This window comes from Haplochromis burtoni, unplaced genomic scaffold (genome assembly GCF_018398535.1).
Source record: "Haplochromis burtoni strain Fernald_Lab_line unplaced genomic scaffold, NCSU_Asbu1 Contig_268, whole genome shotgun sequence".
In the NCBI taxonomy this organism is placed as follows: Eukaryota; Metazoa; Chordata; class Actinopteri; order Cichliformes; family Cichlidae; genus Haplochromis; species Haplochromis burtoni.
In genome coordinates this window covers 777,250-802,624 of record NW_024582629.1, presented here as the reverse complement: position 1 = coordinate 802,624, position 25,375 = coordinate 777,250, and the positions used below count along the sequence as shown (strand labels likewise).

The 25,375-nt window shown below is 43.4% G+C and overlaps 2 protein-coding genes across 5 annotated transcripts; one reads left to right on the top strand and one right to left on the bottom strand.

Annotated features, from left to right (window-relative positions):
* Window positions 1–703: 703 nt before the first annotated feature.
* LOC102294004 (retinol dehydrogenase 13) lies at window positions 704–6,239 on the bottom strand. Of its 4 annotated transcripts, XM_014339149.2 has the most exons (8): window positions 6,042–6,238; window positions 4,645–4,678; window positions 4,462–4,512; window positions 4,190–4,345; window positions 4,012–4,116; window positions 3,697–3,909; window positions 3,467–3,568; window positions 704–1,708 (listed from the first exon to the last, which is right to left on the bottom strand). In XM_014339149.2, exons 4-8 carry the CDS (start codon window positions 4,329–4,331, stop codon window positions 1,386–1,388), a joined length of 885 nt encoding a protein of 294 aa, XP_014194635.1. In that variant the 5' UTR covers window positions 4,332–4,345; window positions 4,462–4,512; window positions 4,645–4,678; window positions 6,042–6,238; the 3' UTR covers window positions 704–1,385. The 4 variants fall into 4 exon arrangements, with proteins under 4 accessions (XP_014194635.1, XP_014194633.1, XP_042083505.1 ...); XM_014339147.2 differs by lacking the exon at window positions 4,645–4,678 and having other exon boundaries at window positions 4,462–4,580; window positions 4,679–6,239; XM_042227571.1 differs by having other exon boundaries at window positions 4,645–6,238.
* Window positions 6,240–10,923: 4,684 nt separating this feature from the next.
* On the top strand, window positions 10,924–24,800 carry sbk1 (SH3 domain binding kinase 1). The gene is made up of 4 exons (XM_005939479.3): window positions 10,924–11,681; window positions 18,249–18,490; window positions 19,196–19,398; window positions 19,826–24,800. The coding sequence occupies exons 1-4, from the start codon at window positions 11,644–11,646 to the stop codon at window positions 20,648–20,650; spliced, it is 1,308 nt and encodes a 435-aa protein (XP_005939541.1). The 5' UTR covers window positions 10,924–11,643; the 3' UTR covers window positions 20,651–24,800.
* The last annotated feature ends 575 nt before the right edge of the window (window positions 24,801–25,375 follow it).

Sequence of the window (25,375 nt, the reverse complement as noted above, 5' to 3'; positions counted from 1 at the left end):
TATTTATTTATTTATTTAGAGGTCAAAGCTGGTTTGATTCAGACGGCACCATCCTCTGGAGGCAGTCTCCTCCCCAGCAAAGGAAAACCCTGTTATTATTCTGCTGCTCGTCTACAATCGCCATCAGCTTCTAGGATGGCACCAGCGAGGGTCTCCATCTGTAAACCAACCCCGAATTAAACGATTGAGGGTTTACGGTTTCACGGCTGATGCTGATCAGTGTGCATTAGTGAAGTGTCCTCCTCCCTCACCCCCTATTGATCTTTACTTTGGAAAACACTGTTGGAGAGGACCCCGTGCAATGGATCCTCTAAATACTTAAGGGATGGATGTTTTTCTTTGCACTCAGGCTGCATGTCTGAGAGGATCAGACCTGCACTGTGAGTTCTTTGGTAACTTGATTTGTTTTTGTGAGGACGATGAAGCAGAACTCATAAGAGTGTGCAATAACATAAGCGATCCTGCATTTAACTTTAGTGTCATACTTTGTATTTTTAGATATTTTCTAATACTTCCAATAATAAATTGGAACAATTTAAGGTTAGTGTGTAAATTCGTCAGTTACGTTTGTAAAGTTGTTTTAATATATAGTTTCAGTGCACAAAAAAATGCTTTCTAAGCCAAATTAATTTGAAGGAAAAATAATTAACACCGCTGTACAGCTGAAGAAATTATTGCCAAATCTGCATGTATGAATAAAAAAAAAAAAACACAAACTCTTAAATAGGGTTTCATGTGGTTTTCAGCACATGTATTTTAATCTTAAGCAGGCAGGTGGCGCTTTATTTCAACTTTTCATGACGGAATTCACAAAAAAAGTTTCAAAGCTCCAGTCCTCCAGTAAGACTGCATAACAATGCTTTCTTCTCCGATTACAGACATGATTCAACCAAAGGAGATTTGATTTTGTGCTCTCTTTGTGAAAGAAAGCATACCATACACAGCCTCTGCTGGTGTGTATTTTAATGTGCAAGGTTTCAACTCCACAGAAAGCAGGACGTTGGTGTGATTTTGACATAAAAAACAAAACAACATTATGTTTGTTTTATGGTAGGCTTTTAGGAGTATGTTGAAAACCCTCTTTCACTTTTTTGCTCATAATGACATGGTAGCACTTTATTTTAAAACTTCTTGCATTTTATCACTAGAACAAGCAGAGAAAAGTCAGAAATACAAACTGGATGTAACTTTGAATCCATAAGTGTGTTTCAAAGTTACAGATTCTCTTTAAAAGAGAGAACATCCTGAGGCAGGAACATAAATGAACATACAAAAGACTGCAATTATAGAGACACTCAGACTCAAAGTCTGAGACAGAGAATTGTTCCTGTGTCTGGCACAGCTCAAGTGATAAAGGTCCATTATTTCCTGCTGGCTCAGAGGACCTATAGGCCTACAGTGCTGACAGCTGCTCCTACATTCTGCCCGAGTGTCTGCGCTGGGTTTGTCTGTGCAGCTTTGTTCTGGCCTTCCGCTGATGGGTTTGACACGCTGGGCTGTCCTTCGTGCTCCAGACCCACCAGCCTGCTGCTGACTTCCCACAGCCTACAAGCTGCCTCATCGTCCAGGGCCTGGGGCGCTGGTTCCTTTTCGGTCATAACATCATAGTACCGCCCCGTCACCCCCTCCAGCTCCTCAGACACGGCCAGGTAGACGCTGGGCTGGGCCCCGTGCTCTGGGCTTTTCACCAACAATGAGAAAAAGGGACCTGGGAGGAAAGGTTCATTTTAATTCAACACCAAAAACTTTGCTTTCCACAGTAGAAAATGTTTATGTAGCCAAGGGGATTCAAACCACATGTAAAAAAGCAGGAGGTGGATCTGACTGAGTAACATTAGCTTTAAACACACGCCGCTTTATCCTCCTACAACATCATCCTCTATTAGATGCAACTTGCAACTGGGAACTTGCAGGCCCTTTTTCTTAGGTTTTAAGGTGTTTTTATTTTTATTTATTTATTTTTGAAGTATTAGTATTATAGCCTAACCCTTATCCACAGATAAGGGCTTTAATTATTAAGTCTAAACCCTGGAATTTGCATTCCCTTAGCAGTAAAGTACATTCACAGCTTTAAAAAATATAGAAGGAAGTTGTCGTTGAAATCCTCATCTCCTGTGTTGGAGTTGCCAGGGTAACACTATACACTTAGAAAGAATATAGGTTAGAGGCAGGGAGGGGGCTGCATCAGTGTTTTATATACAGTGTAAGTGAACAACATTGCCACACTGCTGGTGTTTGATTTAAGAGGCTTTAATAGAACTGGGATGTCATTTCTTTGCTGATTAATATTTTAGATTATTTTACAGTACTGTGAAAAAGTCTTGAGCAAGCCTTCACTTCTTTATATTTTGCTGGAAAATGTGAAATATGTGCAGCGACTTATTGAAACACCTGCAAACATAATTTTCTTGGATGTTGGCTGCTTTTGTTCTGTTCTCTGTCAAGATGATCCCACACTAGCTCAATAACGTCGAGGTCCGGGCTCTGCTGAGGCCAATCCATGACCGATTGTGTTCCCCTGTGTGTTTTTCTATCCAGCTATGCTTTTACTGCATTGGCAGTGTGTTCAGGATCATTGTTGTGCTGAAAAACAAAGCCATTACCACTCAGATGTTTTCCAGATGGTATTGCGTGGTGGATTGAAATCTGATGGCACTTTTCTGTGTTCAAAGAAGTCTTTTAGAAATCCTGGGGAAGTATTTCTCAAGACCACCATAATAAAAGAGCAAGTCTGGCTCATTGAAAGCAAAATATAAAGAAATGGGAAGTGGCTCAAGACTTTTGCACAGCACTGTAAGTCGAGAACCAGAGAAATAAATGTGCAGCACCTGCATTTTAGTTTTAAACAGTATAAAGGATGAACGTAGCTACTGTGACATCCAAAAGTCCCATTTTGGGTAACAGCTTATGATGAATATGTCGTTAGTCAATAAGCGAGTGGAAAATACCACAGATAATCCTACTTTTTGAAACATGGCATGACCAACGTTTACAAAATAGATTTAAGTTTGTATTCAGTATAATTAAACCCATGAATTTAGCAGGAAAGCATTTACATAGGTGAAGACAGAAAGCAGATTTCCCTCAGATGTCTTTTTGCAACTACATCTATCGCCATCTGGTGGTGTTCAGACAGATTGCATCAGCTTTCTGCATCAGCTTTATTTTTCCAACCCAGAAGCTACAACCATGTTTTACACTGTCTGTAATTGTGCTATTAAAAACTACATGACTTTGAGCAGTAACATGAGTTACAGTTAAAATTCATTTGTCACAGTGTTGAGCTATGCAACTAAAATTAAATAGAACTTATTTTAGATGTGTGTTACGTTATTTTAAATTTCCCCCCCAATTAATAAGAAAAAAAGAACAGTTCCTCTCCCGATGTGTTAGCGTCTACACAGACTGGGCTAAGTGTGGTGAGCTTTTATTGATTCGGGATCCAGTAAGGAAACGGGATACTCACTGAGCAGAGAGCTCGAGAACTGTGATTGGTGAAGGCCAGTGTGCCTCCCGAGCTCCGTGGCAACAACTCCCGGGTGCACCGCATTCACTGTGACTCCTGTGCCTGTTGCACACAGCATTGTTTAAAAATACATACCGCACATATACGTGTCCACTGGCCAATTACAAACAAGAACACAGGCCGTACTCTCTCCCACACATGCCCACATATACAGCAGCCAGTAGACTTGCCTTGTAATCGCTTGGCGAGCTCTCTGGTGAACAGAACATTGGCAAGCTTGCTCTGACAGTACGCCTGCTTGGTATCAAACTTCTTTTTCTCCCAGTTCAAGTCCTCAAAGTCAAGCTTTCCAACAATGTGGGCGAGAGAGGCCAGGTTGATCACTCTGCTGGGGGCGGACTCTTTCAACTTATCCAGCAGAAGATTCGTCAGTAAGAAGTGGCCTGGTGGGAGACAAAGTCAGAATCAGCTCGTGACGGACGAAGGGAAATTTCACTGGAATGCATAGTCAGTCTAGCTTGTGATTTTTAGAGGTTAGTGTGTACCTAAGTGATTCACTCCAAACTGCATGTCAAAGCCGTCCTCTGTCTTCCACTGTGGACACCTCATGACCCCAGCATTGTTTATCAGTATGTCCACATGCGGCTCCTCTACAGTAGAAACAGTGTTACAGAAGCAGGCTTTACTCCCGTACCTGAAACTGAACTGTTCTGGGTTCATCACCTTGTTTGATCCTCTCTGCAAACTCTCGGATTGACTTCATGGAGGCCAGGTCGAGGCGACGTGCATAAACGTGAGGATTCAGGGTTTTCCCCCGAATTTCCTTTGCAGCTGCTTCGCACTTCTCCGTATCGCGACATCCCATAATAATCCGACCACCTGATGATGTTGAGAATTTTTTTTTTTTTTTTTTTTTAAAAGGCAAGGTGTGTCAGTGAGAGAAAAGTAGCTGCACCTTTTTGCACCAAATCAGAGGGGAATCAGGTTCTCCATACCTCTTCTTGCCAGTTCTCGGGCAGTCTCTTTTCCAATGCCTGTGTTAGCTCCTGTTATAACCACAGTCTTTTCATTAATGGTAGCCTTACTAGGACACCGGCCTCCAGTCATACGGTCTCTATGAAAATAATTAAACAAAGATTTATTGGTATCTTATTCAAACACTGGAGACTGCCACTCACCCTCCTGAAGGATGTCTCAGTTCTTTAAATGTACCTCGAGAAGGAGCAAAAAGAAGCCGTGAGCATGACACACAGATCACTGAGTGTCAAAACTTTCTGCCAACTCATCTGGCAGCATCAGCAAAACAGTGAGCAGATGATTCAGGTGCATCTCACATTATGCTGGGACTGCTTTAGAATGACAGCTCTGAAGCAACATCTAAGTTTGTTAAAGGCCCTGACTCCTTTCTCGCCTGCTCTGCTTGCATCTCAGGTGGGAGGTTAAGTCAAGTCAATTTTATTGATACGCCACGTTTAAAAACAACAAGACTTGACCTAAAGTGGGTTTTTCTTCAGTTCAGGCGAATAAATCAACATCGTAAGCCTAAAACACAAAGAGAGGAGGCGAGGGCATGCAGAAAGTAAGATATGAGAAGAGCGGCAAGATTTATTTCACTCGAGCAAACAACCAGAGGTCGTCACACCTGTGAACATTACATAACCACCCTCAGATCTCAGTTCACAGCTTAATTGGCCTGCAGCAGCTAATCTACATAGCTGCTTTTATAACTCAGCATTACTGTTGTTTTTCTATCCAGCCATCGATTTTCTTAACCACTGGGCAAGTCAGGGTCGTGGGAGGGCAGGGTACCCAGGGAGAACATGCCACCACACAGGATTATTGCCTGTAAAGTGCTTTGTACTTATTTAACAGGACGTTCCTCACAGTGAGAAGGTCCTGGGTTCAAATGGGGAGTTTGCAAGCTCTCCGGCTTCCTCCCACAGTCCAAACACATGCATGGGTTAGGTTAATGAAATGAAATCAGAGAGGCTTTACAGTGTGTCAGTCTGAGAAGGGAGCCTGCATTAACACAGTGTCTGAAATGTTCATTCTGCCGGTTTTATTTGTGTTTCATCACATTACCAGAAAAAAACCTGATCCGGTATCGACTTGATATTGTATTGCCCGCTCTAAGTTCAGTATATAGCCCGATGAATTGTGTTGGATAAATAAATTGCTTATAATAAGCTTCCTTTATAGGTTAAAAGTATTGCACAGCACTACCCAAAATGTTCTTGTTTTTGTTCTAACTAAGTAAGGCAGAGCATCAAAAATCACCCTGCCTTCACGCTCTTTAATGTGCGAACAGAATTTCATTAACACCTTTTGAATCTGTAAAATCGGCTCTATTCAGCTATACCATTTAGCCAAGAAGGCTGTACCTTGTGGGGTTGTGTAAGAGTGAAGTGTTTCCCTTTCAGTTACTCCAAAAACTACTAAATAACGTGACAATACCCAGTATGACGACTCTCTGTCACTGAATTGAATGCACTTGAGCAGCAAATGACACATTTCCAGTGTGAATTAAGCACCCAGAAACATCGCAGTGTCCTCATGATGATGATTAGTTACTCACTTCAGTAAAACAGCGCATCCAAACACTGTTCCAAAGACAGACACGGGTAAAATATATCTGCTCATAACTTCGGAATAAAAAAAACAATCAAAAACGAACTAACGTATCCACGCCTGATTTAGAAACACTACTGAGTAGGAAGACAAGGTTACACGCGCGTAAATTTTGCGTCATCGCCCTGTGACGGGCCCATTGCAATGTGGGAAATGTAGTTTCTGAGACAAGGAAACGGCTTGAAACTTGGACAGTCTGGTTTGTGTCACTTTGATTATGACATTAAAATTTTCTTAATGTCTGTGAACGCATCAATAGTCAACATTGATCGCTTTTATTTCTCTTAAAAATAAAATAGTACTTTCTAATGACAAAATAAAAGACTGGGGAAATGGCATAAAGTGGGAATATAAGGAATAAGAGTCAGTAGACAGCAAGAATCCACCAGCCTAAGTTTCAATTCAGTAAGGTACTTTTCTCCAGTATTTATTTAAAGGTCAAGTTTCCACACGTTTTGGTTTTCCACAGTTCAAAATAATCCCCTTTTAACCTACACGAAGCCAAAAAGTAGTTTGTCTTCTGTCTTCAGCTACTCACTTTGGTTTCTCTTATTTTAAGGCCACACTCCCTTTAAGCCAGCTTTCTTCTGATTGGCTGCTCCTCACAAACAGCTGTACTTCTTTGACATCACACAGGACCAAAAGTAGAAAAAAAAGATCTGAAATTACATGTTTGCAGGAGTCTAAAACCTGTGCTTTTGCCTAAGAAGACATGCTGATGTCATTATTTAAAACGTCCATTTTTTATATATGAGCATCTAACATTTTAATAGGGTATGACATTAAATAAGAAAATCTTCTTCTTTAAAATACTTTTTTACCACTCAAAGCAAATGTTGCAACTGTTCCCAGATATTTAGTTGATGGAAAGGGTTGTTAAGGTCGCTAACTAGTCTTCATATTCATGTGGAAACAGAAAGGTTTGTCCCATCTCTGAGGGAACTTTCTGCTTTTGTACTTTTCCTTCTTCTTGGCTGATCCAATTACCCAATATGGGTCACGGGGGGCTGGAGCCTATTCTAGCTGTTGGGTGAGAGAGTACATCCTGGACAGAGAGACAGAGAGAGGCAAAAAAAAAACCATTTGCGGCCACACCTATGATCAGTTTAGAATCACCAGTTAACCTAACCAACTGTCTTTGGACTGTGGGTGGAAGAAGGCTTTTCTGGTTCTTGAGGCCTTGTGTAAATTCCTCTTAGGACACTGCGGTTCGAAGTGAAGCTAGGATACAAAGTAATGCAGTAAACACTACATGAAGATGAATTTGAGAACATGGAAAAAAAAAAACAAGGCCATCATCTTTCAAGAGGCGGAAAACTTTAGGTGACACACAAAAAAGTGAAAACTGGGACGTGAGTTTTGTGCCTGAAAAAAAAAAGGAGTGAGGAGGGGAGGAGAGGAGTAGCAGCCCTAGTTGTTCACAGCTTGGAGGTGTGTGTGTTTGTGTCCTCAGTGTATTTGACCCTTCATGCTCTCTGCTGTCGGCGCACAGTTCTTGACCTTCACGGTGATTTATGACAGCTCCGTTCCCACGATAACCCCGAGGAAAGTCTTCGCCTCGCTGCCTGTTGGCCTAATGGTGCAGCGCACTGTGAGACACCTGAATGCCTCCGAGAGCTGCTGAAGATGCAGCTATTCAATATCCAGCACTTCCCCAACAAGGATTAAAACAACATGGGTCAGATTTTTTCACTTTCAGGAAACTAAAGATCACATTCCCCTGTGCTGCCCCTTTTTATACGAGTCATTCTTCTTTTTCCTAAAACCTTAGCTGCCATAACAGCTTATTTTTCACTGTCAATATGTAATCTAAGTATACCATGCCTCTCTTTGTTATTTCGATGCTGGGTGAGAAGGGAAAATAAGGAAAAGTATAAGGAGCACAGTTTGCTGGTCTGATATAAATTAGCAGTCCAATCACTTCCACGTATAAAAACAAGAGGATGTATAAAACCAAACACCTAGACTTGCAGACTGCTTCTACAAACATTTGTGAAAGAATGGATCGCTTTAAGAAAACAACTAAAGAGACAGAAACTATTATGAAAACTGGTTTATTTTATATCTCCTAGTTTGAAATGAAGCAATAAAAACGTGTATAAAACATCACAAACTGTAACATTATACAAATGCTTACGTCCTGTCCTGCTGATGCAATGGAGACATCTTCCAGTGACAGTCTTTATCCGCGTGTGTGTGAGGAGGCTCCTAAACCCACCGACACAGAAGTGCATGCTCACAACTCCCTCTGTGCAGGCGGAGTCAGGACCCTCCTCACCCTGGGTGAAGAGGGGTGGTGCTGTGGCCAGTCAGACTCTGTCCACTCTCAGCTGCCCTGCAAAGCAATAACACAAGAAAGACTTAATTTTAACACAAAACAGCATTTCCATAGTAGGTAGCTGCAGCATGTTGTTAAAATGCTATTTTAAACTCAACATATATACACAATAACTATAAATAAACTTAGACCTACAGTACTGTAGGACGATGATTTATACCAGCTATTGGAAGGATTTAGTCTTCAAGACAGTTTGTAGCCAATATGAGGTGATAACTTAACACAGCACCACTCTCCAGTTTGTCACTTGGTCATCCATCCTTCTCATCGGGTTGGGGTAAGGCTGTCTTCTGGGTGGAGCATCTCTCTGTGTTAGCGCCGTCTGGAATGCTGGGAGAGGACAAGCGTAAAGCACCTGAAGACAAAAAGACAAAGAGAAAAGGATGAATTCACAGATCACTGATTTGTTCAATTTACTTTTCTTCTGTTGTGTGTTTTCACCTTACCTGTGATCCCTTAGCCACAGGCTATATCTTATGTAAAAACAAGAGACTACAGTCAGTTCACGACATCATTTTTAAACCATTTCTACTTATTTGTGTTGACATTAAGTATGGACTTACCTTTGTCCTGCATGGTGAGCTAGAGCGTGAGAAAAAATATGTAAGTCATTTAAACAGTTACCTGTGATATTAACAAAAATAGAAGTAACAACACCTAAAACACTACCTTACAGTCACACAGGCAATGTCACATATTAAGAAAAAAAACAATACATTTCACATGTGTTAGTTAATATTCTTTAAAAGTCAGATATTCTTAGTTAGCTGTGTTACAAACATCACAAGACACAAAGGATTAACTTAAACATTACAAAGTTAATTAAAAAGTAAAGGATATTTACAAGAAACTGTCCTCAAAGCAAGAAAGTGTCTTGCAAACACTGCAAGACGCAAAGGCCAACTTAAACGTTTAAAGTTTAAGAACAAGTTCTAACATCACCTAGTCAGGGTCACTGTCATAAAGTGAAAGGTTAAAAGGCCTGTCCCAGAGGCGTCTGAGACCAAAAGAACCTGATGATGTTGAAGGGCCACAGAACGTGTCATCACTTACCTTGCACCTCTTTGCACTTACCTCTTCAGTGCAGATGTCTTCTCTGCTTCTCTTTGCTGAGGAGGTGAGAACTGAGGTTGAAGGAGAAGCTTCGTGAGGAGAGGGGGAGGATGAGAGAAGGATATACTCACCATACTCACCTTTACTGACACGCTGGGTATCAGTGTCCTGTTCTTCATCAGAAGAGGGGGAGGATGAGAGAAGGATATACTCAAGTGGAAGTGATTGGGAATGACAGTAACTCAGCCACGGTGTGCTGAGGGACATAATGCCCAAAAGTCAACAACTTTCTGCAGTCTTTGGCTACAGACCTCCAAACTTCATGTGGCCTTCAGATTAGATTAAGAACAGCACATAGAGAGCTTCATGGAACATGTTTCCATGGCCAAGCAGCTGCATGAAAACCTTACATCACCAATGCAAAGTATTGGTTGAAGTGTGGCAAAGTACATGACCACTGGACTCTGGAGCGGTGACGATATGTTCTATGGAGTGATGAATAACACTTTCCTGTCTGCCAATCCGATGGATGAGTCTAGGTTTGGCAGTTGCCAATAGAATGGCAGTTTTCTGACTGCATTGTGGCATGTGTAAAGTTTGGTGTCGGGTTGTTTTTTAGAGGTTGGGCTCGGCCCCTTCATTCCAGTGAAAGGAACTCTTAATGCCTCCGCATATCAAGAACTTTTGGACAATTTCAAGCTCCCAACTTTGCGGGAACAGTTTGCCGATGGCCCCTTCATGTTCCAACATGACTACGCACCAGTGCCCAAAGCAAGGTCCACAAAGACATGGATGAGCTAATTTGGTTTGGAAGAACTTGACTTGAGAGTCTTGACCTAAACCTGAGAGAACACCTTTGGGATGAATCGGAGTGGAGACTGTGAGGCAGGCCTTCGCATCCAAGATCAGTGCCTGACCTCACAAATGCATTTGTGGAAGAGTGGTCAAAAGTTCCGATAAACACACTCCTAAACCTTGTGGAAAGCCAAAGGTGGACCAACATCTTATTAAACCCCATGGATCAATAGTGGATGTCACTAAAAAATCATAAACGTGTGAAAGCATTGCATTCTCCAAACAAACCCAGCTATGTCTGCTCTTCCCTGATGATGCATTAAAGTCATTCCCATTACATCACGGCGTTTTCCTCAGTCCAATCTGTTGTGGTTGGCAAACAAGTGTGGCGGGAGGCCTGTTGATTAACATGTACAGTAAAGGGCGAGCAGTGAATTAATCGAAAGTCTTGCCTCGCTGTTACCTAATAAGGACAGTTGGCAAAGTCACCGTGTGAAGTACACGCAATTGGGGCCATAAGCTGTTGAATTACGCAAGAGCGGAGAAGCCTGCTCGTTCAAAGCATGAATCAAAAGTTAAAGAAGCCCCTGGAGGCATTTTAGGCTCGTTGGGTGGGCGCGTCCGGCGCTAGGACCTAGGACACGTGAGCGTATTAGTTTGCCGGAGGGGTGGAGACGGCGAACAATGAAGAAACTGACTGGTAGGACCTGCAAAGGAGAAACATCTGAGACACCCCCTCCCCTCCTCTCCCCTACACCCACTGTCCAACTCTAGAGCGACGGACAGTACGGACTGACCGGCCGTCAGTAACAGCGGGGCCGCTGGGCTGAGTTCAGAGAGGAGCGCAGGAAACACGCAAACGCGTCCGTGCGTGCAGAGCGGAGCTGCGCTGAGGTTCCTGCGTGGATGCGAATGAATGGGTTCGCCTCTGAGTGTGTATGTGTGTGTGGTGCTGAACTGGGTCATGCGGACCGCTGGAGGAGCGAAAGATAAACACGCACCCTCCTCATCCTTCTCCTCGTCCTCATCCTCCCGCTGCACGGCAGGTTCAGATGGTGGGCGCACAGAGGAGGGATCCCAGCATGTGTCCCCATCTCAGCACTGAGCATCAGATGCTGCTTTGATTCCATCCGCCTCCAAAGAAAGTCTCAAACTGAAGAGCATCTCCAGAAAACAGGGGGGCAAAGGCGTCTTATTTTGGCCAGCAGGCTGTGAAACTGCGAAGGCTTTAAGGTGTTTTTTGTTGTTGTTGTTTTTTAAGAACTCTGTGGCGCTTCTGAGTGATCGATAACAACGAGGAGAACCGGATCAAACGGATCGGCGCTGAGCAGAGCAGAGCGCAGAGGCTCTGCTCGCCGAGCGGATGCAGGACCATGGAGGAGAGAGACAGGTCGCCAGCAGGTGAGTGAGTAACACCTTACATGCACCCCGAGGTGCCTGAAACCGGGTCAGCCTGCATGATGCATGACACTGCAAATGAGAGAGGAAGGAAAGAAACAGCTGAAGTAGAAAATCCTTATTTTTCCTTTTAGTGTCCCAATTTTTATTTGCGATACTTTAAATGTAATACAACGCTCTTGCAATTAAAATCTGGTGCTCCCCACTCTGAGCGACTTTCAACTTTGACCCACTCACAACATATCCGTGCATGAATAATACAGGAGCACATAAAAATATCCCGGTGTCAGCACTTATTATACAGCACAGCAGCTTTATCTTTTCCCCACCACCAGGCTATGAGTCATTCTAACTGGTATTAATGGTTGAGAAACGATCCGATCTGTGTTTTCATCCACATTATTTGTGAAACCTGCATATATCACCCCCACCCCCTTTGTTTTTGTTATTCAGTCCGCACTGTGGATGTGAGGGCATCCTGGTCTTTAATGGCCCTTTCAGACTTTGTCCAGAGCAGACAGGTGATATCTCATCCCTAATGCTGTCTAATGCATTTAAATGAGAAGCTGACTTGAAAATCCCATAAAAAGCACAAGCTGGAGGCTGGTAATGGACTCTAACTGAAACACAACAGCAGCCAACGGTTGTATATGAAGGAGCTGCAGTGGCTGACATTTCTTTCTGCTTTGGCAGATTTATTTAATTTTTTCTGGTGAAGTAGGAGACGCACATTATTGACCTGAACGGTGTGAAAACAAAACACCCCAGACACACACTACGCTTTCAGCTGAAATTCTTAACTGTTTATGACAGAAAAAGCAGCGTGAAGTCAACCAAAATGTTCCAAACAAACCCTGCAGAACTTCTCCAGCTTCCACAGATAGCTACAGTAGGCTATAATGGGCAATAACCAGCTCCAGCTCCAACTAAACCCATCTCCGCCCATTGACACCCACGTGCACGTGACTAATACGCCGTCTTTAACAAAGTTTTGCCCGATTTAGATCTCTTTATCAAAAGATCCCATTTAAGCAGGCACGGTTTGCCTGTGCAGTGGCTGTCACGGTAAAACATGGCTGCCCAGAGGACACAAAGAATGCAAATGGTTTGTCAATTAAAATGCATAGAAGACACGAAGCTCTTTACTCCCCTTGCTCAGATGTCTGGCCCCTGCTGGGTATAAAAAATACACAAACAAAACAATTACGCGCAGATTACATCCTAGAACATCTAATGACACCCAATTAGTGTACATATTGTGACACATGTGCTTGTGTTTTCTCTGTTGGCTTCTTTTCCTTCTTCGTCCTGTGCGAATAACACTGTATAGACTCTGTTATTTAAGGCCTTTTTTCAGTTTGCGTTAATATGGCGTTATTCTAGTAACTGGTCAGTCAATTCTTGAATTGTGTCTGTTCTTGTCTTCGGCTTCAGATTTAAACGAATAATCTGTCACCGATGTATTTAGAGAGAGATAAAGCAGAGTTAGTGAATGCAGCCTGAGCAATCAGCATTAGTAATTGTGCTTAGAGGCTATTGTGTTTGTGCAAGATAACAAAGCACCATATACTGTTAGCTTGCCTTGAAGTAGAGGTTGTTTTTTTTCAGGGTTGGGGGAGAAAAAAAAGCAACATGCTCCTTAACGGAGCTGTTACATCATTTATCTACACCCCCGTTTAAACCCCATTTTACCGAGCTCAAATTAAAGTCACATTCCCCCATCTTTGTGACATCACAGGGACACGAGCTGTGTGGTTACTGAGGAGGCAATGCTTCAGTTCTCTCACTGGATTTCCACACCATCTCTCTCTCATTCTCATCACTTTAGGTTACTGGATTGTGAGGCTGTAAGAGAGTGAGGGTAGCTTACAGCTTCTCCCATAGGCAGCTTATTGCACCGCTGACAGACATCACAGCGAGGGTGACGTTGATTTTTGATTGGCGTTTATAATCAGATGTTTACAAGTTCTTATACCTCAGACCTTAATCGTAAACTACAATAATGATAGCTGCTATTCTTAAGGTTGTTTTTTTTCATATTTTCTGCCCTTTTATGTCACAGATAGGCCTTGGTTGTCGTCTTTGAACGACATGTCCTTTGCTGTGTCACCCCTCACAGCTAACCACCGCTCTCAGTCCTTGTTAGGGAAGGTTTAACCTTGGGTTATCCCATACAGAGTCTTTGGTCTTTCCAGCAGGAGGCAGCTTTTGTTCCAGGCTGTGTGACATACAGCAGAGGGAGGGAGGGATGATGGGGAAAGAGGGCAGAAGCGAGGCAAGCCAGGAGCAGGTTACGGCAGGCTCGGTCCCAGCAGGGGTTCGTCCATATGGGCAGCTGTGCAGGGCTGAGAGCAGGTGATTTGTCAAAGTGAGCGTCTGCAGTCTGTGGATACTGGTTCACCTATCACAGCACAGCAGGACGGAGGCACTAAACCCACCAACTCACTGGGCATGAAGTTTTGTTTTGCTGACGAAGGAGATTCAGCTTCTTTTTTTTAAAAAGTCTGGGCAAAGAACAGAGTGTCCTCCCTGCAAGTGGCTGTCAGGAGGAAGCCATTTAGTTTAGATTGAATGATCAGTGTTTTTATTCTGCCCACCTATAGCGAGACAAGAAGGAAGGAAATGCAGACAGACAGACCAACAGATACTGTACATGTTGTTCGCTGCGTGCAGTTGCTTTTTTTCCCCAGACAGACAGCAGGAGAAACCGCATTAGTCACGTCGCGTTTCACTCGCTGGTTTCACTTTGACCCACAGGCGAGGCACGTTGGGCATTTTGACAGTAAATTGGACACAAGAGATCAGTCCTCACCCATAATGACTCTTCTGCCGAGAGACAAGCAACTAGTCCATTAGTAACACAGAGAGGTAAAGCTGCGAGGCAGGCTCTGCAGTCTATTTATTTCTTTCATTAGCCCCTTGTTTACATTTTCAGCAATAGACAAAAGAGATGAAGGAGAGGAGGGAGGAAGCAGGGACGGACTTAAAAGCACAAACTCTGTGTGTGTGTGTGTGTGTGTGTGTGTGTGTGTGTAAAGCTGCTGGATTTGTTTCCGCTTTCCATAATATATACGCTTTATGCACATTAACATATTAATTGGAGATTGATTAATACATTTTCATCTTAAAAAAAGTTATTATTATTATATATAATCTATTATGTTTATTTATATCGATTTATATCTGAATCTTACCTTCATAAAGTCTTCATGTCCTGATCAAAGTCAGGCCACAGTTCATTGCAGCTGTGCCGTTCACACTCATCACACCAGGAGATCCAGTAGCTCACTGAATACACAATAATTCTCCCTAATGAGCCCCATGTTAATGTGACAGATAGGATTTGTCTGCTTCCGAGCTCTGATTTCTTATGGTAATGAATTGTTGACATTATTACAGTTTATCTTTGGAGGACAAATCGCTCCGTTAAGAGTCTCCAGACATCTCTGTGAAGCTGCACTTGAAGAAGCAAACGCTGAAATGCTCAGATCAACACGAACAGAATGTTTGCCCTGTTGACCTGCTGGCATACCCTGTGTGCACGGTGACACTAAACACAAACGCAGGCAGAGGATGGAGTTCAGTTTTGCAGGGATTTAACCTAATATGAAATTTGTCACTCCGTCTGAGTAGAGATGTCTGCTTTCCTGCTTGTGTGACGGTGCTCAAAGTGCCATAAAAATATATTTGAAAAGCTCTCCAGCAGTGTTTATCAATGTCAGGAGCTGCGACTTGGATACTCCAAGAAAAAAAAAATTGCCTGCATCTACCTGTGTGTGACACCTTAGCTGAGCTGTAATGTTAGCTAGCTGCACTTCCTTTGGGATGACTGGTAAGATTTAAGACCTACTGAAGGTACTATATGAGAGCTAAAAGCTAAAATCAAAGGATCACCCCAGTAGGATTTATTCTCCGGACACTATTATTGCACACAGGAGAGACTTCAGTCTAATCTGATGCAGTGGGCCTACAGATGGACTAACAGTGCCAACCCTGGCTTTTAGGGCTACACCCTCTGAGCATTTGACAGTGGAAGAAAAAGCTAGGAGCATCTGTCACAGGGTTCAACTATGTTTGTCTCCAGCTAGAACAAAAGTTGAACAGCTCCCTTTTTAAGCTTGGATGAGGAAACACGAAATGTCAGTCCATCGCTGTGGTGATAATGAAGTAAAACAGTAAGAAGGGGAAACAGCTTGTTATAGTGCATTATCTCCCAAACAGAATAAGAATAAATCTGGAAAACAGATTGTTTCTTTCTTATACATAAAAAAAATCATTAGTTTTTTGCAGTTGTTTTTAGGCCTCTCACAAAACGGAAACACAAATATGAGAAGAAGCAGCCAATCTAGGGAGCTGCTTTATTTTGATTGAAATGAATAAGACTGGCTCCAAAAATCCCCAGATATGCAAATTCATCTCGAGCCCAATCTTCATCTGTATGTGGAGCATGTGCGCGTTACCTTGTCTGTGGCCGCCTGAGAGGACGAGGAGGGAGCAGAGGGCGGCGGGGCAGATCAGTAGGTCGGGCACAAACGCTGAGTCGTGCTGAGGCTGACAGCTGCTCCCTCTCAGAGGTAGGAACACAAAGAGCCTTTAATAGAGTGTCACTGTGGGACTGATACACCTGCCTCCCCTCCCAGACACTCGCGTGCAAACACTCACACGGAAAAAAACACACAGCCTCATCCCCACACCTCACCTCCACCTCCGGCTTCACTGCACTGCCTTTTTCCTGTTGTTCACATTTACAACATCTCTGCAGGGTGCAGTTGGGGGGGCATCTTCCAACCATCCACCGTCGCATTTTTAGGCCTCTTAATTCACTACTGCAAAGGGAAATGCAGGGTGGGGGAAGATGTCTTTGTGGGAGCTGCTGAGTAACGCGATTATGGATCCATGCTGAAATGCTCCACATTCGGCCTGTGGAGCTGACTGGAAGGTGCCGGTAAACAAGCCCCGATCGAGAGCTGTGGGGGCCACGTGGGGTGGGCGGTCAGAGGAAATGTTCTGTGTTGTGTATCACCAAACCCGGACTGCACTCTGATCTGGAAGTCATCGCCTCGTGCGTCGACTCGCTGAAGGCTACATGCGGCGAGGACGCTCAGCACGAGATGGCTACAATATTCATAGCTTCTTATATAACCATCTCCACGGTTATGATAAAATCAAGAAACAAGCGTTATCTGCACAGTACATGGGGTACACAGGGCACTCGTTCTATTTGCAGTCTTGTTTTTTTTTTTCTTCTTCTTCTTTTTTAGAAAGGGTGTTGAGCCAAGAACACAAAGCTGCAAATGGCTGCATCTTATTTTAGGCTTCACTGTCTAATAGCTATATTTATCACATTCTACCCACAAGAGCAGCACCAACCAAATGCCTCAAAAATATACCCCATGCCATATTTTCAGCTGAACATCTAGTACTGTGCAATAAGTCAGAGTCCTTTTTTTTTTGTTTCTCACCAAAGGTGTACCAAAATGTTAATGGAAACACAGAGTTGATGCTCTTTATTCTGAGCCTGGTTTTAAAGCAGCGGCGCTGAGAAACCAGGCTCCAGGGGGAAAAAGAACAAAGAGCAAGGCAGCTGGCTTTGAATGACGGATGAAAAAGGCCATCAGCAAAAATTGTTTGTGCTGATTTGGTTCCTACTAGTGTTTGTGTGCGTGTGTGTGTGCTCACTGTGCATGATTGGATGATTAAATTTGATTGTGTGTGTCGGGAGGAGGGGGCTGAACAGAGACTGAGACAATGGATGGGATCATTAGGGTGTTCTGCTTCATTTCACCAAAAGCTCAATTTTGTGTACTTTATTTGATAGCTTCGGTTTTCTTTCACTTTCCTTTGATTCGCTCAACCTTGTAACCAATACGCGTGCATCCACTCATCCCTGATATTTAATTTGTTACCAGCGATGTGTGTCTGAACACTCAATTAAACCGCCTATATTTTTTTAAATTCTCGCAGGATCGCATTGACCTATTTCAAACTTAGCGCTTTTGAAAAGCGGCCAAAACTTTGCCGTTGCAGTCATTTATTCCTCACTTTGAGCAGTTTGACAGAAATGCTCAGGGCGACTGTGGCGCAAAAGTAAGATGTGTTGTCGAGGCGAAGCTAATTACTTATACGGACGACGATCAGTTCAGAGCCGTCTCAGATAGGCATGCATGTCGTACCAGCATGTTTACACCTTAAAGCTGTCAGCCCTCTCGATATGTTTCCTTTTCCTTCTACCTGTTGTTATTGATTTTCCCATTGCTGTCTGCCAGTAAGTGCTGTCTGAGTACAGCCACATTTGATAGCTGGACAGAGTGATCCAGAGAGACAGCAGGAAGTACGACACATTTACTGAAAGTTTTCCCCCTGTAGATGCCTTTCCTGCATTGATTGTATGGAAATTAAGGTCCATTAAGGCGTTCCTGATTTAACCATCCCTTGGGATGGGCCGTCTAGATGGGTAATGCATGGATGTGACACTCAAGAAGGATAAACACGTGCAGTATAGCACATGTATAAAGTGCTAGGCATCATCATAGTAATCTGATTCTAATCGGATTTCTCCTCTCCCATCAGTCTGCCCCACAGCGTCAAGGCGAGCCTGTCTCTTTCTCCGTCTGGACCGGGGCGGGTGGGCAGCGGCGGAGGCTCCCCTACGTCAAAAATGGGCTACTGCGGAGGGGTGCCCGTGGAGGATATGCAGGCCCTGGCCATCACTTCTCTATCAGCCGCAGACGTAGCCAAACAGTACGAGCACATCCGCGAGCTGGGGAAGGGCACCTACGGGAAGGTGGACCTGGTGGTGCACAGGACGCAGGGTGAGTTGGTGCAAAAGCTCTTCCAGCCGCCATTCCCGTCTCCAAACTAATCAAGCGTAAAAACTGAAATTTAGGATAGCAGATTGTTATAATCTCAGCATCTACGGTGTGCCAGCGGGCCTCACAGTTGAGCATAACCACTTAAGGCTGATCAGCACGCCGCAAAGTCTCGAGGCACTTTGCTGGGAATTAATTTCGGCAGAGTTAGAAGGGTTGGTTGAGGATTTCTCAGGTTTAGGTTTTAATCTTTTGTTGTAAGAAACCCAAGATTAGAGAGTTGGCTCTGTATAAGCGCAGTATAAGGGAGTGTTTAAAGCGGCGTGGAGAAGAATGACAATGTGTCGGAGATTTATCGAGCTGTGCAAGCATTAACGAGATCCTCCAGCTGTGATTGTGAACAGCTGGTTATGTGTGTGACGGAGGTGAGTTTCATTCACCGTGCACCGTTTGCGTAAATGATGAATGAACACAGCAGCTGTCACAAAGAAAGGGTTGAGTAGTCAGAAATCTTTCTAGTCGCCGAGAGTATCGGGAAATAGTTCCAAATTCACATTAAGTGCTTTTTGGGTAACACATGGACAGTGTTGGACAGCAAAATGTTGGCAGTACTTATGTGAGACACAGGTTTAGTACACCAGAGCTTAACTGTGTTTGTGTGCTCTCTGTGTTAATGTGTGATTTTGTTTTTTTCATTTATTTATTTAGGCACCAAAATGGCCCTGAAGTTTGTTACCAAGAACAAGACAAAGCTGAAAAGTTTCCTGCGGGAATACAGCCTAACAGGCTCACTTAGCTGCAGTCCTTTTATCATCAAAGTCCTGGACGTGCTTTTTGAAACGGAGGACAGCTACGTGTTTGGACAAGAGTATGCCCCCGCCGGGGACCTTTTCGACATCATACCCCCACAGGTAACGCCATCATTCATCCTTCCACCAATCACCGGCCTCACAGTCAGCCTGAGCTGCTCCAATCAGTCATGATGTTCAGTCACGGCAGTTTTAACAAGCTCTCTTGGGGTTGGAGCCTCGTCTTTGTCCCGGTTTCCTCTCTGTGCAAAGCGTTTCACTTTCCTTTAGTGCTATTCCGGCTGATGTGCAGGGAATGCTCGACTTCAAGGTTCTTCTGAAGACTCTTTAAAAATGGCTGGACCGGGACTTAGAACTGAGGTTCTGCGTGTTTCAGTTTTTCTTTATATAACATCGATGTTTTATTGGTACTGTATTCTCACCATAAGGCTCTTTTCTCTGTGTCACCTCTCACCTCCTCCATGTAATGTACCCGTCAGATTGTATTAATCGACGTTGCCTGATTTTCTTTTCTGTATGTGTCTCTTAGGTGGGTCTTCCAGAAGAAATGGTCAAACGCTGCATGCAGCAGCTGGGGTTGGCCCTGGACTTTATGCACAGTAAAAACCTGGTGCACCGCGACGTCAAACCCGAGAACGTGCTCCTGTTTGACCGCGAGTGCCGCCGCATCAAGCTGGCTGACTTTGGTATGACCCGACGTGTGGGCTGCCGTGTGAAACGGGTGAGTGGCACCATCCCCTACACGGCTCCGGAGGTTTGCCGCGCTAACCGGTCAGAGGGTTTTTTGGTGACCACCAGCCTGGATGTGTGGGCGTTTGGCGTGCTGGTGTTCTGTATGCTGACGGGCAACTTCCCCTGGGAGGCAGCTATGCCCGCCGACGCCTTCTACGAGGAGTTCCGACGCTGGCAGAAAGCGGGGTGTCCCGTGGGAACTTACCCGTCTCAGTGGCGCCGCTTCACCGACGATGCTCTGCGCATGTTTCAGAGGCTGCTCGCCGCTGAGCCGGAAAAACGCTGCGGCGTCAAGGATGTCTTCTGTTTTGTCAAGTACGAGCTGGTCAGCGAGCTCAGGCGCAGAGCGTCTTGTCGAGCCAAGAGAGGTGAGAGGTCAAGCTCTGGAGTGTGCACCGGCAGCTGCACCTCTTCAACGTCCACTTCTTCGCGTTCCTCCCACAGACACCCCGAGCCTTCCACGCCTCCGGGAACATCCTGCCTGCGCCCGGCTCCCCTCAAAAGGAGCGTCCTCTCCGACCCGTTGTCTCCCAGAGAGGAGTCCGGACAGCACCAGTCTCCGGGAAGAGACAAGAACAAAAGCCAGATGGTGATGGCGACGGCCATAGAAATCTGTGTGTGATCACACTAGCGCTAGCACTGGAGACTAGAGGGCTTTTCACAGTAATAACAAGCTGTGAAGAGGTGTTAATAACTAGCACAGAGAGCCCAGTGAAAAAGGAGAATTTAGACATGAAAGAGAAGCTCAGGATCCAATCCCAAGCAGTGGAAATGGACATCATCAGTCAGTGATGCACACTGGGACAGCTTATCACTGACATTCAATACTATTCAGCTTTTGATTTGTGACCAAAGACTGCTTCCCAAGCTGAGAAGCCGTGTTTAAGAGTCTGTTGTCACTCCTCAAGGCAGCTCATTATTGCCACCCTAACATTTGTGCTCTCCTGCCCATACACTGTGGTGGTGCTTATGATATTATATTTAGATTTACTTCGTGTCTCTTTACTTTAGTGTTTATTTATGTCCAGGAGATCCCCCAAATTCTTCTGAACAGGCGACCTTTTCAGACGGAAGCTTGTTATCAGAAGGCAATCTACGCAATTACATTCAACTGCCATTTCTCGGACTTCCTGCAAACTTCCAGTGGATAAAACTCATAGATGTTTTCAAGATAAAGTTTTACAAAGATAAAAATGAAAAAAAAAAATGTAGCAGTCTGTATGAAGCATCTTTTCATGTAGGTGTCTAGACTGAGAGGCAGACTCTCAGCGAAAAGGCATCAGCTCAGGACACTTCAGTGGGTCACTTCCTGTTTTATTATTAACGAGAATCCTTTGAGTGGCTGGAAGACACATCTGCCACATCTTGAACTGCTCTCAGTGAGATTCATTTCCAATTAAACGCAACTGAATGCAGGGATTGTGCATTTTCTGAGTGAAAATGGTGGCGAACACAGGAGGCGAGGAGGAGAAAAGGCTTTTTATTGTTTCTTTTCTACCAGCCGTGTGCGTTTTTGGACGTGTATGTGTGTTTCGGATGAATACAACAACAGGAAAAAAAGCACAAGATTTTTTTGTAAATGAACTCTTGGAGAAAAGGTCGATATTGTACATAATTTGATAGGAGGGCACCGTAATATCAGGTAGTTCAATGATGTAGCTGTATTAATTTTCTACAACAGGAAAGGGTTTTACGGTTACTGTCGGGGTCAATGCATCATATGTAGCATCAAAACATGACAGAGTGTAGAGTCTATCATTAAAAAAATAGATGTGCTATGTAGAAATATCACTTTCTCTATCATCGTAGCAGCTGCTGGTCCCCTTTTTCGTTTTTCTTCTTTGACTGTTTTGGGTTTTAATTTGACTGGGTCTTAACCCTGGCCAGACACACAAATTAATTTATTCCTGCCGTGTCCTTTCACCCCAGCCTAATCACGGGCAACACACATTCCCTGCATAAAAAAAAATCATTATGCTTCCTGTTTGTCAATTGCAGCAGCAGACTGTCCTAATTTGATCAGTTAAGGCTAACGAGAGCCCCTGTGCAGGTCGACACCTTGCAATTGTTACTCGGTATATGTCGCCGCAGCCCCTCTATTACTTAAACATTGTCTGGAAGGATGACCTAAGTCTCAGCCATTAACAATGAGCGAGCTGTTGATTGTTCCCGACCGGAGCAGAGCCCCGGCTTCAGCTTCCATCGAGATACTGCTTATTAGGAATGCATCTAACCGGAGCAGTGTGTTCTACGCTTCACTGCGTGCTAATTACCTTTTTTTTTTTCTCTCTGCTTGAACTGCTTCACTCTTATGTCAGTCAGGTGTGTGTGTCCACCTCAGCTTTGTGCGAATGTGTTCTCGTCTCATGTAACGACTCCTCTTGTGACAGCTCATCACCTCTGTCCCTGTACTGTCGGTACCAGCGCTCCTCAGGTTTAATAGCTTCTGCCCGCTTCTCGAAGACTAATTGAGCTCCAGTGAACAAAAAAGAAAAGAGAAAAAAAGTGCTCATCCACAGCTCCTCATGACAATGATTTAGCTCAGTGAGTCCCAACCTTGAGTTCATGAACCCTGGCTACTTCTGCGGTAGTCACAGGGTACATAGAAATATTAGGTGAAGAAGCTGAAGAGGACTGAGAAGTAAATGGCAACCAAACAGAATGTATAAATTATCACCAGATTATCATTGATATAGTAGCTCATCTGGCCCCATGACCCATCACAAATCATGCATTAAATTAATCTGCTGGTTGTGTTTCACACACTATGAATTAAAATAATCTGAAAAGTCAAGGAGGCTCACAATTAATCATATCCTGGACAAAATCTGGCCACTACTCTAGGAGGAGTCGCAATTCCTATTGAACTGGATAAGTGACTGTCAAACAACAATTGTTAATTTAGTCTTGAGCACAATTTGGGTTAAAACACATCAGTGTACAAGTTTAACTATAACCTGACCAATACTTTAAGAGGAGTAGTAATTTTGGTTAATTATGGAGGGCCTGGGGGATTACATAAGCTCAGTGGTTCTTGGGCCAGATAAGCTAAAAATAGAAAAGTAAATGATTAAAATAGATTGCTTAAATAGCTAATGGATGAATTATTAGTTAAGAGAACTAAAATAAGACAAAAATATGTTGCCAAGTATATTGGATAACAATTTATCAGTTAGCTAATGAATACAGCAGCTAGCAAGATTACAACAAAAAAGTACCTTCTAAAAAAAATTACTAAAAACTGTGTATGATGGATGTGGTTATTGCTGCATCACCTCCTGGTTGCTGAAGTCCTTTTTGAAGCCTCGAGTTGAGCTGCTGTCATCTTGGTTGCAAAGTAACAGATGCGACTTGTGATTGCCGGGTCGCTAGCTAATGAGTTTTTGGTTTCACGCCAAACTTAATCTTCATTTTGAAACATAGTATGAGGAAGATTTACAAAACAGACTTAATTTTTTGTTCAGCATAAACCAAAGTAAATGATGGAGTCCCTTAACTCAGCAGGTAAATAGACTTCTACACGACTGGTAGCCTTTTTGCAGCCACGGCTAGTGCCACCTGCTGGTGTTCCGATAAAATGCAGGCTTTTAGAAGCTGTGCCAATTTTTTAAACTGTCAATGCTAAAATTGTTACTAGCAGTTATATTGTTAGATAACAGCACTGAGTATCAACTGGAATAGCATAATAAAAGTATAATTCACAGTTGAATCTGTTAGCTAAAAGTAGCAACAAAATTGTTACCTAAACATAATGGATAATTTGTGAAACTGGTAGATAATAGCATTTAAATCATTTTGCTAAAAGTAGTAAACAAGTAGCAAATGAATGTACTGAAATGTAGGATTAAAGTACGACGATAGTAGTAATGGATGGCCAAAATATCTAACTGACTAGCTGAGCGTACAGCAAGCTAAAGTTGTCCAGTTTCAGTTATTTCAGGTGAATACCTTTAAATATAAAAGCGGACTGATTTTGAAAGCTATGGATTTGAAGTGTTTTTCAGAGGCTATAGGATGACGTCATATGAAACAGGGTTGGGAACCACTGACTTAACTTATTGTACTGAATGACACATTTTCCTCCAGCAAATAATCAAAGCTGATGATGGTCCCTATCAGTTTCCTTGTCTCTTTCCATCTTTACTTGTGGTTCTGTAGAGTTGACCATATCAAGGCCTCTCAGAAGGATGTACTGTATACTGAGATGTTGGCTGCCTCAAAGAATTAATCAAAGGGTAATCCTAGAGTAGATGGTAGTGAAATGTGAATTAGCTCTGCCTTAGAACTTGTTGTTTACTCTATGTAGGATCTACATAAAAGAAAAAGACAGGGATTAGACTGACCTTCAGTGTGCATTAGGAAATGTAAAGTAGTAGTCTAACTTAATACAGCATAACACCGAGTAAGGTGTATTGCAAAGTTCAACATGGCATTACGGTGCGTAAACTGGGGCGAATTTCAGATGTGAGCAGCTGCTGCTTTTAAATCAGAGCCATTAGCATCATCAAACTGCTATCTATTGTTCTAATGTGTACTGTTGTTTCTCATGGACTGTTATGACAGGAATTGTCAAGTTTAATGATGAGGTGTCAAAATCTATCGAGTTTTATTTTAGCTCTAGAGAGAGTAGCCTTCGTCTTAGCCTGTTTTTTGTTTTTTTGTTGAAAAATCGTAGAAGCTCATGTAAATACTGTATGTACTGTGTCTTTAACAAAATTTAAAAAGGAATATACAAAATGTTAATATATGTTGAAATAAATTTATGCACCACATGCAATGGCTGCTGGATATTTCTGAGGGTAATTTAAAATACTGTGGGATTTTTTTTCTTTCTGTCACTGCAGGCAAAGCTTATTCACCGCAGTTTTGTGTTGTCCCAAGACCATTAGATGAAGGTCAGCTACAATCATGTGATTTCCCAAGGCTCTGGCTTTCGTCTGGTTTGCCAGCGAGCCCCCAGACTACTTGAATATGCTGACTTCATTCTGAAAAAGCTCAATTAACACATCTGTAGATAGGAGCTATCTACGGCCCTCAAAGAGCAAGTGAGTTCAAGGACGGTTAGAATATGAAGATGGGAACCGTTATCAGCCCACCAGCCATCCATACTGCATCTCAACTGTTGTGTCAGAGTGGAGGAGTTGGCTCAAGTTGTTATCAGGCTGACTTTAGACAGTGGGGTGGCATATCTGCCACAGAGCAAAGCTAATCAGTTCAGACACTGCAAGAAAAAGGAAAGGTCAGCCTTGGCACACTGGGCCTGTGTAGTAGGGGGAAGGTTGTCCTTTGTGATGGCCTATTATCCACCTGTAAAAGGCTACAGCCGCCCTAGTGGTGGTGTGGTAAT

Excerpts from the sequence above, each read along its gene's own strand:
- sbk1 (XM_005939479.3), top strand. The coding sequence starts at position 11,644 with ATGCAGGACCATGGAGGAGAGAGACAGGTCGCCAGCAG. Across the intron at positions 11,682-18,248 it reads GAGAGACAGGTCGCCAGCAG|TCTGCCCCACAGCGTCAAGG; the intron begins GTGAGTGAGTAA and ends CTCTCCCATCAG. Across the intron at positions 18,491-19,195 it reads GGTGGTGCACAGGACGCAGG|GCACCAAAATGGCCCTGAAG; the intron begins GTGAGTTGGTGC and ends TTATTTATTTAG.
- LOC102294004 (XM_014339147.2), bottom strand. The coding sequence starts at position 4,752 with ATGAGTTGGCAGAAAGTTTTGACACTCAGTGATCTGTGTGTCATGCTC. Across the intron at positions 3,910-4,011 it reads GTTTGGAGTGAATCACTTAG|GCCACTTCTTACTGACGAAT; the intron begins GTACACACTAAC and ends GTCTCCCACCAG. Across the intron at positions 3,569-3,696 it reads GCTCGCCAAGCGATTACAAG|GCACAGGAGTCACAGTGAAT; the intron begins GCAAGTCTACTG and ends TGTGTGCAACAG.